We start from the raw sequence: 19,464 nt of genomic DNA, 5'->3' as shown, positions 1-19,464 counted from the left end.
ATATATAATAAATGAATGAAAAGACTGAAAAAGGTGTTCTATGCAATCAGAGACCACGAACAATAGAACTAATGCAAAGCCTTTTCTTCTGCTTTTGAGCAGACCAAATAAATTGCTTTTGGACGCGTGGCACATTTTTTAAACATGCCAGAGCCAAATAACTAAAAATACGCATTACGATATGAGACACGTGATTCAATTTTACTTCGTGTTGGCCTTTGGTTCCTGTTTTATTTACTTGAATGCAAAAAGACACTTTATCAAAAGCATAGCTCAATGCGTTCCTGGTATGCAAACCAGCACAAAACAGACTAGTTCCCATAACGCAACTCAATTAGTAATTATTCTTACAGTAAGATATAGTCACAATAGAGTAAATCGAAGTCGTAACTTGAGACGAACAACTAAATGATTTTGTTAGTTTTTATGTATATCTATCATTTAATTATTCAGTTCGAGACACCCAATGACTCAGGGCAAATAACTGTGTCGAAACACAATAATAACATAACGATCAGATAGTGGCTAAAACAATTTCTACAACGCAGCAATCAACATACGTTGCACACACAATTAAGCCCCAAATGCAACACATGCTTAGGACGCTCTATGTGCTCAAACAAATGTTACGATATTGTAACTATGAGCAACATTGTCAACCTCAATAGCCCTACAGAAAACTGGGCAACTAAGAGCGCCCATAAAACAACGATTCGTGCTTCATGCCCCGTTAATACAAGAAAACTCACAACAGCGAATTCAATATTAAATCATTAGTTGATATCAAGAGAAAATAAGTTTCATCAGTAAAACATCCGTTCAGAAAGCAATGCATCGCACACGGCGACTGTTCAATTTATTAGACAAAAAACCCCTAACATTGAATGAATTGCTCTCGAACGACAGGCGGGGCAACTAAATTTAGAGGGCGTGTGGCTTTGAAATGTTTGATGGGTGCAACGGACGACCCCACATGAGCTCCAACCTTTCACCTCCAGCTTGGCAGTCTGACATCTTACCCGCTCAGCAACAAAGCCTTTGATTTCCTTTCGCTCACAATCACTTTTACCCAACATAACCGACTAACATCGGGCGAATTGTTCTCAAACAACCGACTGGCTTCGACAGTAGCTAGCCACGGTTTAGTGAGGCTAGATTCGCTTAATTGAAGAGGCGTGAGGTGAGCGCAGCGCGAGGGGTGCACCGGGGGGACGGTGGGAGGGGTGTCTTCGAGGCTCTCGGTCTCACGGGGTCCCTACGACCTGAATGATGTGCAGGGGTAGGGATTGGAGGGGGGATGTGCGGGGGGTGGGGTCAACTTCCACAACTTCTAAGAACCGCCCTTCACACCATAAGTATAAGTCTCCAAAACAGTTTGTGAAGCGCATACTTGGAGACTAGTGAGCTGAAAGGCTCTAAGAAAACTTAATGCCCAATGGGCGCTACCTATTTATTCCGTTTTTGAAGACAAAAAGTCCAATGGGTCTGACGAAAAATCGTTCACGCGAAAAATCGCATTAAAAAGACCAACAGGACTAGTATAATTGCTACAACCTTGGTTTGAGAGCAATTAACAAGAGCAACTTAGATCACTCAAAAAAGAAAAACTGATGTGGGGAAAAAGTCACACAAGCAGTCGCAGAATAATCTACAACAAATCCACTAAAACTTCCAGGCGGAAATTTTACATGAACACGTTTACAATGAATTCTTCAATTTTCGTTCGAGAGCAATTACAAATGCTGCCTGCTCCCATGAACATTTAATTTTTGGTAGTTGTGTTAATAACGGTATTTTGTCAGCCAGTCGCACATAGTTAAGAATTTTTACTCTCGATTAAAAAAAGATTAAATATTACTATCCTTGCAGATGAATGTCAAAATTCTAGAAAAGCCACATTAATCAATTGGCGCCTACATTACATGCAAATTGTAAATGACAAATAAGTTGATTTCAAAAATTGCGCTACATAGTTGTTCCGGTTCCACCTCAGTGGGGGGACTATATGCTCAACTGGGTTTATTATGTTCAGTTAATTTAGGCCGATCGATAGATTCATTATAGAGAGTTGTGAGTGATATGATTTAAAAGCCTGTCCAGCGTACGTTGTGATTTTTCTTCTGAATTTTATTTTCTTTCCAAGGAGTCATCGAGGATAAAGTTTTGTGAAAATTGTTCATATTTTGAAAAATTTGCCCAAGTTAGTGCTTTTGGCTTTACCTCTAAATATTATTAAACTAAATTCTCATCCGTCTATGGTGGTTAAATATTCTGATCGGTCCAGACAACGAGATGCTGAAAGTCTCCGGAAAGTTTTTTGATAATTGAAAAGAAAGCGTGCCGAACAATGAACGCTAGATAAAGTGCTGCTCTGGAAGCTTTCAGTTGCAATCTTGTGCCAATTTAACGCCAAGATATTTTTTTTTTGCAATTTAACTGAAAAGAAGTTCTGTGACCTCTTCTCCTCTTATGAGGTGAAATTAAAAGACAAATGTGACTGCAATTTTTTCATGAAAACACAGTGTCTAACTGACCACTCAATGTGAGAGAAAGTTATTTGGATCACTTGATCCCTCTTTGGTTGACAAGGGTTATCGAGACCCTTCCCTACGTATGGGTGAGCAATGACAAACAACCGACTAAACGTCGGAAGAATTGCTCTCCAACGACTAGTGGGAGCTCTAATCAATAGTAGCCTGCTTCAGTCGGTCAGTCGGGGGGAGGGGGGAGCCTTATGACCTTGACCGTATTTGCGTGAATATAACTCCATTCAGTTGAGGCAGAGAGTGGGTAAGTTGGAAGACCAACGTGAAAGCGGTGACTCATATGAACCGAAAAAATAAACGAAACAAACCGACTAACGTCAGATGAATTGCTCTCGAACTACAGGTGCGGGCAATTTAATTTAGGAATAGCTTAGAAGCTTATTGGGTGGAAAAACTCGGGACCATATAGGGTTCAAACCCGTGACCTCCAGGATAGCAGTCAGACATCTTAACCACTAAGCTACAACCGCGGTGTTACTCAAACGCCAACAATTACTTTAATATTAGCAAAACTTCACTTCAGTATGAGAACAACTGAAATCAGTCAAAATGAAGAAGTGAAGCTTGAAAAAGTCACTTGAGAAGTAACAGAATGTTCTAGAACAAAAGCGCAAATTGGACAAGCAAAATTTTGCGTAGAAAAAGACCAACACGTTTACAAAAAATTGCTTCAAACTTCGTTCGAGGGCTATTAATAAAAGAGAACCTATATATTAGGCTCTGAGAGACTGATGGCAGCTATTGAGACGCACAATTGACAACGAATTCAATTTTTAATCAAGACCAATAAAACTTATGTTGTCACCTGCAACTAACAGAACATGGTTACCAGCCAACCAATCAACTTTACTTAGAACACGCGCAAAAGAAAACATACCCGGCAGACTGCCGGAAAATAGCCGCCGTTGATTCCAATAAGCATGAATGGGATTGAAAGAATAGAAGTTAACGAAAAAAAAATATTTTTGTACAAAAACATTTCTTAAGTTCGATTTATTTTGATGTCACTTCGTAATTGAACATACTCCTGTCTCTCAGTGAGGGGCTACAGGGGCTACTATCAATACCAATAAGCATAAGAGATGGTAACTAAGACTTATAGGAACGACGTTCAAATAGCGGGCATCTAAAATTGGGCTTTATGGGTTTATCCCGTTTCTATTTCTGACTTCAATTTTTTATTCTGACTCTGTTCATTTTGAATTGCTTTGCTGAGCAACTGATGCTCAAAATCACTATTAGCAGAATGAGAGAGAAACTAGTCTAGAGAAGTCAAAGAGATTTCACGCAAAATGTCGAAAAAGCGGCAAAATGGTAAAGCGAAAAAAAGTTTGACGAAGTAAAAAAAAATAGGAGCGCTATAAAGACAAAAAAGGAGCGGTTTTTTCATAAACTACACAGAGAACGAGGTAATTAGGTGCGAAATTCTTTTTAAGAAATTTTTTGTTCACTTGCAGTAAGTCCAATTCATTTTTCAAGTTCTTGCTAAATTTTTAGGCCACATTGGTTCCTCTCATTATATTAACTAATATTTGCTCTTTTCGAAAGAAGCAGTTTTAGCTATCTGAAGCGATTATTAGACTTTTAGATGCAAATTTGAGCTAGTTTTGTCAATTTTCCTTGTTTAACGCTTATTTCAACAGTTCATATATTCTTCAACTTTCTATAGCAATCGGGGGTTTTTAAACTGGCTGTTCTTGTCAGTTTCTTGGTTTTCAATTGATCGGTTTTAATTTTTTAATCGAGTTATTTTTGGTAAAAATGGGTAAAATTACTCAACTTTTGGCCCATTTTGGATATAATTCTAATGTTTCTCGCAATAGATTTTTAGGTGCAGTCTTTATCTTCTAGCTAATCTACGTGTGCTACTACCAAGCACAGAACCTTATTATGACGGGGCATTTACCGAAACAATTGCTTCAAAGTCGTAGGTATTTTTTTAGACGATGCACCAAAGTTTATAATTTAATTCCCAATTTTTCTTATTTTGGCCTGTCTCTGCCGTGAATTTGGCGGTAATTTATCAAGCAGATTTAAAATTATGGGTTTCGCATTTAATTTGGTTCGCATAGTATTTAAGTTTTTGGATATTTGTTTTTGTGCCCTTCGAGCTTTTTGGTGCATAATATTTGCACCCCCAGACGCAAGAGCCATATTATCGCATAAGGACTTACTGCGTAATAGCACACGCTCAGTAACTGGGGGAGCATAACGTACTCGGTGCACAAACGGTAAAGACCCTAGTTTTGCAAGGGGTTCTGTTTTTTAAAAAAAATCATTACATTTTGATAAATTCCTTCATTTCCCTTTTCCTAGGTTTTCACTTTAACTATACCTCACATTTGTTGTTATTTACTGGTCGTTTATTGGAAGAAACTTAACTTTTTTGCTGCAGATTTTTTCCTCATTTTTCCTCTGTTATTGTCTGAAACTGCTGATTATAATTAAGAGGAAAGATCATTTTGTTTAGTGAGTACTGGCTAGGATTAAGAATCTGTGTAACTTATTGCTGTAACTGATAGCTGCTCTTAAATAACCTTCAATTAGAGTGACAAGCACTCATTTCACTTTATCTCTTTGAATTAAAGCAAAGAAAAGTCAATTTCAAAGTGAGGAAGTCATTTTTGAGAGTGAGGTAAGTCACGTGTGACCAAAAATTTAATCAGGCGAATGAACAAAACAAAACTCGCTCCACTAAGATCAAAAATGACGTCACGCACACAATTCAGTCGAAATTGCATGAACGAATGAACAAAAAAGTTGATTGTGACGTCATATGGTTGTAACAAAAATCTTGACGAAATAAAACATAGCAGGACAAGTCATGACGTACAACTCAAAGATTTTTCATTGACTAAACAAAACCTAGACCCAGTTATGAGTGTATTGGAAAACTCAATTCTAAAAAACTCAGATAAAAACAGAAAATCATGTCAAAATGCCGCATGTGAACAACAAACCACTAGTGAGAAATAGATATTTGGTTCAAACAAAAAATTAGGCCTAGAATGAAATATTAATGGATTGGGAAACCCTTTTAAAAAATCCGATACAAAAAATCAGAAAAACAGTAAAAATCGAAGTGAAACTAACGCATGTGAAAAACCACTTGCGAGAATGCGAATTTTTTTTCAAACACCGTTCTATCAACTTTATTATTAGAACAAAAAATTCTCGCCGCAAAACCACTCGCTTTTTCGCTCCACTTCCTGTTTCGGCGTGACCAAAATCACTACTCCAACTTGACTTCAAAAATGATGAAAATGTGTGAACAGATCTTAAAACAGTTGTTCTTACCTTGAGCGATAGGGTCAATTTCCATTGCTTTGCCATAGAAAGTTTTCTGATCCTTTTCCTTGACAATCCTCTTGCATTCGTCAGCCCTTAAACAGATCGCGTATGTTTCGGTCGCTACTTGGTTCTTTTAACCAACCCCTGACCGTTAAAATGGAATATACGGTATGAAAAGGTGGCATCCGTTTTAATGTACGGGCTGCGTTAACTTAATTTCTCATTTACTTTTTAAGCGGGGGGTGTCCAAAAGCCTCCGCAAAATTAGAGATACGGGTCCTTCACATCATAGCCCCCCCCCCAGCTTAGTGGTCAGATAACCTATAGTTCCCATCAAGGTAAATATACCATAAGGGGGAGGGGGCTATAATGGGAAAGACCCAGAGATAATTAGTCATCATATGGGAGAGAGGCATCGTAATTCAACCTCCTACTCTCTTCTTCTCATTCTCGTTCCCCTCCCCTCTCTCTATCTTTCTCTCACCTCTCTACACCTCAGGGCGTGTATATTATTATTTGCACCCCCAATCGCACGTGTTACAATGATCTGCTATGCCATGTAATGACACGTGCTCTGCAATTGAGGGTGCATAACATAAAATATAAAAGAATATAACTTTACTTACGTTCTGAAGTAACAGAAGGCTATTCTCTGCTTTCCTGATCCCTCCAGTTTGATGCAAACTGCTTTTCCAATCTTCTTGAACTCGAAAAATAATCCTTCCTTAATAGTTTGATCTGAAAAACAATCAAAAATCACGTTAAAAATTTGGTATCTTGTGCAACCAAAATTTGGTATTTTGTGCATTTACGCCCAACCACCCCCCCCCCCCCCCCCCACGCAAGTGCCATACAATGATTTACTGTTGAAATGATACGTGCTCTGTAACCGGGAATCCAAAATTTGTTCCAAGCAAGCTCGGAGACTATCTATATTTGATATCATTAGCTTGTTCTTTTTACTCAACCACTGCTGTTCCCTCAACTTAGATATCCGTTAATTGACAGCGCACACCCACGTCATCAATTTCTGATAATAAAGAGTAACCTTTATGTCTCTTGGGTAGATTGCGCACAACTACGGCATGGTAGCCTCGCAACTTTTCCGAAGATATCGACTCGTCCGAATCTAGTCTTGCATCAGAAGTATCACCTTCATCACTGAAACAAGAGTACATTTTCCATAATTTGAGTCTTCTCCATTGATGAGCTCAACACATAGCACCGAACCCAATTACTGTAAATACACCATAATCAGGGGGGAGGTGCAGTGTGAAACAGGCAAGAGGCCATCCTTTATATGATAGCACCCTCGTCCAAATTTAGGTTCAACCTCAATGTCATTTGCAGTACTCTAATTTTAAAAAAAATGTTTCTTGCCAATGAGATATACAAAATGGATATTTATAACAATTTTTGTTCTTCACCTTTCAATAAAAATTATCAATTTACTCGGTTACTCCGATTTTAGATCTATCCTCCTGCCAGTTATCATCTTTGTAGCAATATAGAAAACCTCTATCTTAAACTATTTAAATTTGCGAGGCAGAAAAGCTCTTGTCGATCACTAGCACCAACTGAAACAGCCTAATTGAATAAAAAAAACATACCAGTTAGTTTTGTAAATATCTTGCTTTCTCTCCGATGTTTCTCTTTTCCCCTAGGAATCCGAACTCCAAAGAGATAAAACCACAATTGAGTTGAATTAAGAAAAATCTGGCGCGTCAAATTCTGCGAAGTCATGACAAGCAACAGCAATCATTTAATAGTAAAACGCACGTGTGATGTCAAAAATCATTTCACGTGTTCAACACAAGTCAAAATTTGTTTTAAAAGTCACCTGCAAGCTAATTTCGACAACGCTGTAGAATTAAAAATCCCAAGTAATTGATTAACTGTAATTCCAATATATCGAGCAGCCATCAATAGATTTTGGAGAAAACCGGTCACTGCCAAGTTACGTCAATGTCAAGCCAAATATATAATTTTTATTTTTCCAATATAGATAGGGATCTTTTCCGTTTGCAACCCCTCCCCCCCCCCCCCCCCCAGCTTAGTCGGCGCATATTATTCGCACCCCCAGACGCACGTGCCATATTTTTACAATGATTTACTACGTAATAACACGCATAACCTACTGGGGGGGGGGGGGGGGGGGGTCACAAACGGAAAAGATCCATAGATAGCAGCCAGGGAAAATTTGTCATCCTTTCCTCATGTTGTAGACCCCTTAACCAAATTATAAGCCGAAATGGACTTACTTTCAGAAAAAGTTTGAATATCAACAAGGAGCAAAAAAACTTTACTCAAAACTAGATAATAAATTCTAACTTTGAGATATGAGACCTTTCATTTTATACCCTCCAGTTAAACGTGAGTATTAAGTGATCCAAAAAGTCAGCTCCTGAACAATTGATAAACGAAAAAAAAAATGTTTCCTACTGGATATTTAGGGTGTGTGAACGTTAATTTAACCTTTAAGCTCTTTAATGACAGAAACCGTAAATCAATTTGAGCAAAACGGATATACTTTTGCCTTCCTCTCCCACACAAAAATTTACACAACGCAAGTGCCATGGTTTTAAAAACCGTTATTTCTAAATGGGAGCGATGAATGCCACGTGGGGCGGGGGTTGCGAAACAGTATTTCCTACAACAAAGGTTAAAAAAATGGGATCTATTCTGTCTTGGCCCCCAAAGCTTAAAGGGCTTATATTTTTTACGCCCCCCCCCCCCTCCAGCGCACGTGCAATTTTTTTAATATAGCAACGTGCCAAAATATAATTTGTAACCGTGGGCGTAAAAAACACCTTCATTTGGGGCATTTCAGTAACATGATGTCCACCATTACATAGTCAACAAACGTACTATAACGCTCGCGAAAAATATAAATGATAAGCAACCGCTAAGCTAAGGAGATGGGTGTGAGAAATCCAAAAACATAGCCGACTAAAATCGGAAGAATTGGTCTCGAGCGGTTCGTGGGATCTTGAACCTTTTGCAGCCTGCTTTAGTCGGGGGAGTACCAAGTTTACTAAGAGGCTTCAAATGACGTCGCTAGAGCTATTACATACCACAATAAAAAATGAGATAGAAAAATTTAGACCAATTTTGGCGCACGTTTCATTTGAACTGCACCAATTTAAATTGCTGACAAGCAAATTTAGATCACGCAAAAAGAAAAATCAAGGGCGTAAAGTCACGCAAAAAGTCAAAACAGCCAAGCAAAATTATTACATGAACGGCCAAGCGTGTTTGCAATAAATGCTTCAAATTTCGTTCGAGAGCATTTAAAAAAGTAGAAGACATAGCCGACAAAAAATCGAAAACAGCTCCAAAATAGACGTTTCCGCCAAAGAAAATGGACACAAACATAACATAAAGATCTGAGGTGATTAAGTTGCTATAAATCTTGTCCAGCTCATCAAACTTCCAAATACTTTTTTAGTTTATTTTTTATTTAGATGACCTTTATTTTTTAAGAGAGGGACTGGAGGATAGGTCATCAAACAAAAACGAACATTATAATTAACCCTTTCAATACACGCCTAGAGAGAGCATACAGCAACTTTCAAGAATCAATTAGAGACAAATTAACAAGGACAACTAGAAAATCGCAAAACAAGGCGTTGAAGCGGAGCTTACCAAGAAAACGCATTCAAAGGCAAAATGAGCACAAACCACAAAATCCACTTTGGTATTGTATCACATTCTTTACGATTGGTTTGCGACAAACTTTTTGAAAGATATCGCATACTGGAAAATTCTATACGCTTAAAATTTCTACAATAACATCCAAGTTAGAAAGAAAAGACGTAAGGCAAAACTGTTCACAATATGTCGCCATTGAGATAAGTAAAAGACAAAAGCTTGAAAAATGCCAACAATCGGTAAAACTCGCTGACTATCTGTTAAAACTTGAATTTAGTGCATATTAAATCAATCATTTGGGCGAATAGTTTTTGCAGTGTCTCATTTTGTATATCATCCTATCTTGATAAAGTTTCAATTGTTTAAAAGCGAATTGACTGATATTCTCAAACTTTCTTTCTGAGGAACTAATGTCGAGAGGAAGTGAAATTTTGAAACAAGTAAGACGAAAGTTTCTCTTACAGGCTACCACTAGCCGAACAACTTTGCTTTTGAGCACCTGTGAAAAAACTGATTTAAATATTGATTTTTTGCCAGAGGACACCGAAAATTTTTTGCCACAGGACACCGAAAGAGTTTTTAAAATTTCAAATGAATTCAGTAACAAAAACTCAAACGAAGTTTAACCACTTCAAATTGAAATTTGACAATCTGAGAGAAGCAATATTTCATAATCAGCCAACTCAAAAACTTGTTTCAGACTAATTGAGGATCAAGTTCTGACCGGTTATCCACAAAACATCAAAAAACAGTTAAAACGTAATGTGGGGACAAATTTGAATTAACTGAAACGAACAGCGCAGTGTCAAAGGAGGAGACAATGATGATATCAAGAAGCAGCTGAAAATCAAAAAGGTATAGAAGTCACTAAAGCCAATAGCTACCAATTGAAACCATTTTCAATTAAACAACCTTTATTAGAAAGACGGAAAAAGGTGACAAAACAAAAAAAAAGCGACAAGTGGGGATATACTCAAAAGCTCACCATAATTTTTCAGGCAAATAGTGTAAAAGTAATTGCCTGGTGTGCAAAAATCACAAAATCTACTTTGGTATTGTATCACATTTTTTACGATTGGTTTGCGACAAACTTTTTGAATGGTATCGAATACTAGAAAATTCTATACGGTTAACATTTCTACAATAACATCCAATTTAGGAAAAGACGTAAGGCAAAACTGTTCAAATATGTCGACATCGAGATAAGTAAAAGACAAAAGCTTGAAAAATGCCAACAATCGGTAAAACTCGCTGACTGTCTGTTAAAACTTGAATTTAGTGCAAATTAAATCAATCATTTGGGCGAATAGTTTTTGCAGTGTCTAATTTTTTATATCAACCTATCTTGATCAAGTTTCAATTGTTTAAAAGCAAGTTGACTTTGATATTCTCAAACTTTCTTTCTGAAGAACTAATGTCGAGAGGAAGTGAAACTTTGAAACAAGTAAGACGAAAGTTTCTCTTACAGGCTACCATTAGCCGAACAACTTTGCTTTTGAGCACCTGTGAAAAAACTGATTTAAATATTGATTTTTGACGAAAGGACACCGAAAATTTGAAAATTTAACCACATCGTAGAAAGAAATAATTTCACTGAGCCAGTGGCCAAGTCAGTCTTCTAGAGATGGATGTAAGAGTTTAACAATTTCAAATAAATTCAGTAACTAAAGAAATATCGAGGGAAGTTTAACCACTTCAACTTGAAATTTGATATTCTGAGAGAAGCAATATTTCATGATCAGCAAAACTAAAAAAACTTGTGTTTTAGACTACTTCAGGGTCAAGTGCTGCACCGGTTATCTACAAAACAACAAAAAACAGTTAAAACGTAATGTAGGGACAGAATTGAAACAACTGAAACGAACAGCGCTGTGTTATAGGTGCCGACAATAATGATATCCAGAAGCAGCTGAAAGTTAAAAAGGTACCGAAGTCACTAAACCCAATAGCTATCAACTGAAACAATTTTCAATTCAAGAAAGATTATCAGAAAGACGGAATAAGGTGATAAAACAAAAAAAGCGACAAGTGGGGAATACTCAAAAGGTCACCATAAATTTTCAGGCAAATAGTGTAAAAGCAATTGCCTGGTGTGCAAAAATCACAAAAACCACTTGGGTAATGTATTATATTCTTTACGTTTGGCTTGCGACAAAACTCTGTTAATAGTATAGAGTATTGTAAAGCTCTAAACGGCTAACAATTCTACAATTACATCGAAATTAGAAAGAAAAGATGTAAGGCAAAACTGTTGAGAATATGTCGACATTGAGATAAGTAGTAGATAAAAGCTTGAAAAATGCCAACAATCGGCAAAACTCGCTGACTGTCATTTTGCATTTAGTTCATATTAAATCAATCATTTGGGCAAATAGTTTTTGCTGTGTCATTTTGTACAAAGCTTGATACAGTTTCACTTGTTTAAAAGCGAGTTGACTGTGATATTCTCAAACTTTCTTTCCGAGGAACTAAGATTGAGAGGAAGTGAACTTCGAAACAAGTAAGAAGACAGTTCCCCTTACATGCTAATACTAGCCGAACAACTTTCCGTTTGAGCAACTGTGTAAAAATTGATTTTAATATTTATTGATATTGATTTTTGGCCAGAAGACACCGAAAATTTAAACAGAGCGTAGAAAAAATAATTTAACTTAGCCCGGGGGTGGCCCAGTCAGTCATCTCGAGCTGGACATAAGAGTTTTACAATTTCAAAATAAATCCAGTATTTAACAAAAACACAAACGAAGTTTGCACTTCAACTTGAAATTTGATATCGAGAAAAGCAAAAATTCATTATCAACAAACTCAAAAACTTGTATTTCAGACTACTTGAGGATCAAGTACTGCACCGGTTATTCACAGAACAACGAAAAACAGTTAAAACGTAATGTGGGGACAAATTTGAATTAACTGAAACGAACAGCGCTGTGTCAAATGTGGCGACAATAATGATATCAAGAAGCAGCTGAAAATCAAAAAGGTATAAAAGTCACTAAAGCCAATAGCGATCAACTGAAACCATTTTCAATTAAATAAACTTTATTAGAAAGACTAAAGTGATAAAACAAAAAAAAACGACAAGTGGGGATATACTCAAAAGCTCACCATATTTTTTCAGTGAAAGTTTAAATAAAATTGCCTGGTGTGCAAAAGTCACAAAATCCACTCTGGTATTGTATCATATTCTTTACAATTGGTTTGCGACAAACTTTTTGAATGGTATCGAATACTGGAAAATTCTATACGGTTAACATTTCTACAATAACATCCAATTTAGAAAGAAAAGACGTAAGGCAAAACTGTTCACAATATGTCGACATTGAGATAAGTAAAAGACAAAAGCTTCAAAAATGCCAACAATCGGTAAAACTAGCTGACTGTCTGTTAAAACTTGAATTTAGTGCATATTAAATCAATCATTTGGGCGAATAGTTTTTGCAGTGTCCCATTTTGTATATCATCCTATCTTGATAAAGTTTCAATCGTTTAAAAGCGAGTTGACTGTGACATTCGCAAACTTTCTTTCCGAGGGGAGGAGAGGAAATGAAATTTCGAGAGGAAGTGAAATTTTGAAACAAGTAAGACGAAAGTTTCTCTTACAGGCTACCACTAGCCGAACAACTTTGCTTTTGAGCACTTGTGAAAAAACTGATTTAAATATTGATTTTTGACCAGAGGACACCGAAAATTTCAACACATCGTAGAAAGAAATAATTTCACTTAGCCAGTGGCCAAGTCAGTCATCTAGAGATGGACGTAAGAGTTTAACAATTTCAAATAAATTCAGTAAGTAAAGAAATATCGAGGGAAGTTTAACCACTTCAACTTGAAATTTGATAATCTGATAGAAGCAATATTTCATGATCAGCAAAACTAAAAAAACTTGTGTTTCAGACTACTTCAGGGTCAAGTCCTGCACAGGTTTTCCACAAAACAACAAAAAACAGTTTAAACGTAATGTAGGGACAGATTTGAAATAACTGATACGAATAGCGCTGTGTCGAAGGTGCCGACAATAATGATATCCAGAAGCAGCTGAAAAATAAAAAGGTATTGAAGTCACTAAAGCCAAAAGCTATCAACTGAAACAATTTTCAATTAAATAAAGTTTATCAGAAAGACGGAATAAGGTGATAAAAAAGTGACAAGTGGGAAATACTCAAAAGCTCACCATAAATTTTCAGGCAAATAATGTAAAAGTAATTGCCTGTTGTGCAAAAATCACGAAATCCCTTTTGGTATTGTATTATATTCTTTACAATTGGATTGCGACAAAACTCTGTTAATAGTATAGAATATTGTAATATTCTATACGCTTAAAATTTCTACAATTACATCCAATTTAGAAGGAAAAGATGTAAGGCAAAACTGTTGACAATATGTCGACATTGAGATAAGTAGATAAAAGCTTGAAAAATGCCAACAATCGGCAAAACTGGCTGACTGTTTTTTATTTTGCATTTAGTGCTTATTAAATCAATCATTTGGGCGAATAGTTTCTGCTGTGTCATTTTGTATATCAACAAAGCTTGCTACAGTTTCACTTGTTTAAAAGCGAGTTGACTGTGATATTCTCGAACTTTCTTTCCGAGGAGCTAAGCTCGAGAGGAAGTGAACTTCGAAACAAGTAAGAAGACAGTTCCCCTTACAGGCTAACACTAGCCGAACAACTTTCCTTTTGAGCAACTGTGTAAAAATTGATTTTAATACTGATTGAAATTGATTTTTGGCCAGAATACACCGAAAATTTCAACAGATCGTAGAAAAATAATTTAACTTAGCCCGGGGGTGGCCCAGTCAGTCATCTAGAGCTGGACATAAGCGTTTTACAATTTCATAAATCCAGTATTTAACAAAAACTCAAACGAAGTTTGCACTTCAACTTGAAATTTGATGTTCAGGAAAGCAAAATTTCATTATCAGCAAACTCAAAAACTTGTGTTTCAGACTACTTGAGGATCAAGTACTGCACCGGTTATTCACAGAAAAACGAAAAACAGTTAAAACGTAATGTGGGGACAGATTTGAAACATTTGAAACCAAAAGTGCTGTCAAAGGTGACGACAATAATGATATCAAGAACCAGCTGGAAATCAAAGAGGTATCGAAGTCACTAAAGCCAATAGCGATCAACTGAAACCATTTTCAATTAAATAAACTTTATAAGAAAGACTAAATAAAGTGATAAAACAAAAAAAGCGACAAGTGGGGATATACTCAAAAGCTCACCATATTTTTTTCAGGGAAATAGTGTAAAAGTAATTGCCTGGTGTGCAAAAATCACGAAATCCACTTTTGTATTGTATTACATTCATTATGATTGGTTTGTGACAAACTGTTAATACAACAGAATACTGTAAAATTCTATACGGTTAACAATTCAGCAATTACATCCAATTGAGAGAGAAAAGACTCAGTCAAAACTGTTCACAAAATGTCGACTTGGAGATAAGTAGTAGACAAAAGCTTGAAAATTGCCAACAATCGGTAAAACTCGCTGACTGTCTTTTTAATTAACCTTGCATTTAGGACATTAAGTCAATCAATTGTGAAAATAGTTTTTGCTGTGTCTCATTTTGTATATCAACACAGCTTGATAAAGTTTCACTTGTTTAAAAGCGAGTTGACTGATATTCTCAAACTTTCTTTTCGAGGAGCTAAGGTCGAGAGGAAGTGAACTTCGAAACAAGTAAGAAGACAGTTTCTCTTACAGGCTACCACTAGCCGAACAACTTTCCTTTTGAGCAACTGTGTAAAAATTGATTTTAATATTGATTTTTTGTCAGAGGACACCGAAAATTTTTTGCCACAGGACACCGAAAGAGTTTTTAAAATTTCAAATGAATTCAGTAACGAAAACTCAAACGAAGTTTAACCACTTCAAATTGAAATTTGACAATCTGAGAGAAGCAATATTTCATAATCAGCCAACTCAAAAACTTGTTTCAGACTAATTGAGGATCAAGTTCTGACCGGTTATCCACAAAACAGCGAAAAACAGTTAAAACGTAATGTGGGGACAAATTTGAATTAACTGAAACGAACAGCGCAGTGTCAAAGGAGGAGACAATGATGATATCAAGAAGCAGCTGAAAATCAAAAAGGTAAAGAAGTCACTAAAGCCAATAGCTACCAATTGAAACCATTTTCAATTAAACAACCCTTATTAGAAAGACGGAAAAAGGTGATAAAACAAAAAAAGCGACAAGTGGGGATATACTCAAAAGCTCACCATTTTTTAGGGAAATAGTGTAAAAGTAATTGCTTGGTGTGCAAAAGTCACAAAATCCACTCTGGTATTGTATCACATTCTTTATGATTGGTTTGCGACAAACATTTTGAAAATCCAGAAGCAAGCTGAAAATCAAAAAAATATCGAAGTCAATAAAGCCAATAGCTACCAACTGAAACCATTCTCAAATAAATAACCTTTATTAAAAAGACGGAAAATAGAAGTCGAAAAAACAAAAAGCGACAAGTGGAGATACTCAAAAGCTCGCCGTAATTTTTCAGGCAAATAGTGTAAAAGTAATTGCCTCTTGTGCAAAAATCACGAAATTCACTTTGTATTGTATTACATTCTTTATGATTGGTTTGTGACATACTCTGTTAATACAACAGAATAATGTAAAATTCTATACGGTTAACAATTCTACAATTACATCCAATTGAGAGAGAAAAGACTAAAGCAATACTGTTCACAAAATGTCGACTTGGAGATAAGTAGTAGACAAAAGCTTGAAAAATGCCAACAATCGGTAAAACTCGCTGACCGTCTTTTTAATTAACCTTGCATTTAGGACATATTAAGCTAATCAATTGTGAGAATAGTTTTTGCTGTGTCTCACATTTTGTATATCAACACAGCTTGATAAAGTTTCACTTGTTTAAACAAGAGTTGACTGATATTCTCAAACTTTCTTTCTGATGAACTAATGTCGAAAGGAAGTGAAATTTTGAAACAAGACGAAAGTTTCTCTCACAGGCTACCACTAGCTGAACAACTTTGCTTTGGAGCACATGTGTAAAAACTGATTTTAATATTGATTTTTTGCCAGAGGACACCGAAAATTTTTTGCCACAGGACACCGAAAGAGTTATTAAAATTTCAAATGAATTCAGTAACTAACAAAAACTCAAACGAAGTTTAACCACTTCAGATTGAAATTTGACATTCTGAGAGAAGCAATATTTCATAATCAGCAAAACTCAAAAACTTGTTTCAGACTAATTGAGGATCAAGTTCTGACCGGTTATGCACAAAACAGCGAACAACAGTTAAAACGTAATGTGGGGACAAATTTGAATTAACTGAAACGAACAGCGCAGTGTCAAAGGAGGAGACAATAATGATATCAAGAAGCAGCTGAAAATCAAAAAGGTTTAGAAGTCACTAAAGCCAATAGCTACCAATTTAAACCATTTTCAATTAAACAACCTTTATTAGAAAGACGGAAAAAGGTGACAAAAAAGCGACAAGTGGGGATATACTCTAAAGCTCACCATAATTTTCAAGGCAAAAAGTGTAAAAGTAATTGCTTGGTATGCACAAATCAAGAAAACCACTTTGGAGTTGTATCACATTATTTACGAGTGGTTTGCGACCAACTCAGTTAATGGTATAAAATATTGCAAAATTCTAGACGGTTTACAATTTCACAGTTCCATTCAATTTAGAAAGACGTTAGGCAAAACTGTTCACAATAGGTCGACATTGAGAAAAGTAGTAGACAAAAGATTGAAAAAAGCCAACACTCGGTAAAACTCGCTGACTGTCTTTTTAAGCTTGCATTTAGTACATATTTAATCAATTATTTGGGCGCATAGTTTTTTTGTTGTGTCTCACTTTTTATATCATTATAGCTTGATAAAGTTTTACTTGTTTAAAAGCGAAATGACTGTGCTATTCTCAAACTTTCTTTAAGAGGAGCTAATCTCGAGATGAAGTGAACTTCGAAACAAGCCAGAAGAGTTTCTCTTACGGGCTACCACTAGCCGAACAGCTTTGCTTTTATGCACCTGTGTAAAAATTGATTTTAATATTGATTTTTCGCCACATGACCACCGAAAATTTCAACACATCGTAGAAAGAAATAATTTAACTTAGCCCGTGACGAAGTCAGTCATCTAGAGCTGACATAAGGGTTTTACAAATTCAAATAATAAATTCAGTAATTCACAAAAACTCAAGGGACGTTTAACCACTTCAACTGGAAATTTGATATTCGGAGAGAAGCAATATTTTATGATCAGCGAAACTCATAAACTTTTGTTTCAGACTACTTGAGGATAATCGGGTGAATATCACTTGCCCGAAAATGATAGACGCTTGTGGCCTTCCATGGAATTGAAAAAACTAAAGAAATAAGATAGCCAGATTGACAGAGTTCTTTAATAGACCAGTAGACTTTTGGTATTATATTCAGACTGTCAATTTTATGACACATACGGTCTATAAGGACTAAAAGAGCTTTTTAAAATTTGATACTCGAAATCAAGCATTAGGGCATACAAGTTTGCTATACATAGATGCACACTATTGATCTTTAACTAGTAAATGCTCATAAAATTTAAAGTTCCATAAGTTAGTTCAGAAGTAATTTTTTGAGTGAGTTAAGTCACGCAATTGACCTAAAAGCAGAAATGACGTCACTGTAATAGACCACTAGACTTTTTGGTGTTATCTTCGGATTTTCAATTTTCTGAGACACATACGCTCTATAATGAAAAAGCCCTAATAAAGCTTTTTCAAAATTAATATTCGAAATCAAAAACTCAAGACTCTAAAACTCAAGAATTAGTTCATATACGTTTGGCACAACTCAGACGCATATTATTGATCTTTAAGTAGTAATTGTTCAAAAAATTAAAGTCCATCAGAGATCAGAATTCATTTTTTTAGTGAGGCAAGTCACGCCATTTACCTAAAAGCAGAACAAATAACGTCAAGCACACATACTTCAACTGCAAAGCAGAAGTCACTGAAATTGGAAAATTCAATAATCGCAAGAATCATCGGATCTATTCTGTCCCCCGTGTGTGTTTTACGCGCCCAGTTGCAAATTATATGTTATATAGCACGTTACTATGTTAGAAAATAGCACGTTCGCCTGGGGGCGTAAAAAACATAAGCCCATTAAGCGATGGAGACGAATTAAAAAAATCACGATGTCCCCAATAATAGCCGCTATCCCTTAATAAAAAGGGAGGCTATTAATAAAAAAAAGACCAACACTTTTATAATAATTGCTATGAACTTCGTTCAAGAGCAGTTAAACATCCGGTAGATAACCGGAAACGATTCGACCAGTCGTGCAATTTAATGTCTAAACTAACGACACCTTAGTCAGAAACATCAACTGAAACTATTAACTGCCTAAAAAACAGCAATCAAACACGTTAACAACAAATAAGCTTTCGTGTTATTGCGAACCCGATTAACCTTCATTTACGAGACAAAGTGAAAGGAAACTAAAATTTAAAAAACGCACAAGAAATTCACATTTATTTCAACAAAAATTGATGCTAGATTCGAAAGGATCATTATCTGATAAATGTTTGTACATTTCAAAATATGCATCATTAGAAAGCAGTTGAGGCCTGTCAGACTGCGAATCAGGCATAAAGTAACAGTGCAAACCAAATAATTTTGCATAAGACATTTAGCATAAACGTCGGGCGATTTGCTCTAAAACGACCGACGAGCAGTTGGCTTCATTAGTATCCTGCTGAGGCTTACATATTCTAACACTGTGAGGGGGAGGCGGAGGGTTCGAATCGTCAGTGGAGGTGGTGAGTGGTGGCTCATACTAGGGCGGCTAGCTCTATGTTTAATTAAAAGGGCCCAGAGTGAGTGCGGTGGGGGTTAAGAACTGCCCTACAAACCATGAATTTATGTATTCAAAAGCAGTTTCAATGAACTGCATACTTAAACGTCTAGTAAGTCGGAAGGCTCATAATAGACTTTAATACCCTC

At 36.1% G+C, this 19,464-nt stretch overlaps 1 protein-coding gene across 1 annotated transcript in view; it reads right to left on the bottom strand.

Annotated features, from left to right (window-relative positions):
• The window catches only part of LOC142345687 (uncharacterized), an 83,363-nt gene that overhangs the window by 47,369 nt on the left and 16,530 nt on the right, over positions 1-19,464 (bottom strand). Inside the window, exons 5-7 of the mRNA XM_075397915.1 lie at positions 6,886-6,998; positions 6,464-6,575; positions 5,844-5,929 (exon numbers count right to left, since the gene is read on the bottom strand). Of these exons, the coding sequence (XP_075254030.1) occupies positions 5,844-5,929; positions 6,464-6,575; positions 6,886-6,998 (311 nt within the window). The remainder of the gene's footprint in view (positions 1-5,843; positions 5,930-6,463; positions 6,576-6,885; positions 6,999-19,464) is intronic.

This window comes from Convolutriloba macropyga, chromosome 9 (assembly GCF_964194025.1).
Source record: "Convolutriloba macropyga chromosome 9, txConMacr16.3, whole genome shotgun sequence".
In the NCBI taxonomy this organism is placed as follows: domain Eukaryota; kingdom Metazoa; phylum Xenacoelomorpha; order Acoela; family Convolutidae; genus Convolutriloba; species Convolutriloba macropyga.
Note: the sequence above shows the minus strand (reverse complement) of the source record. Positions and strands in the feature narration are given on the sequence as shown.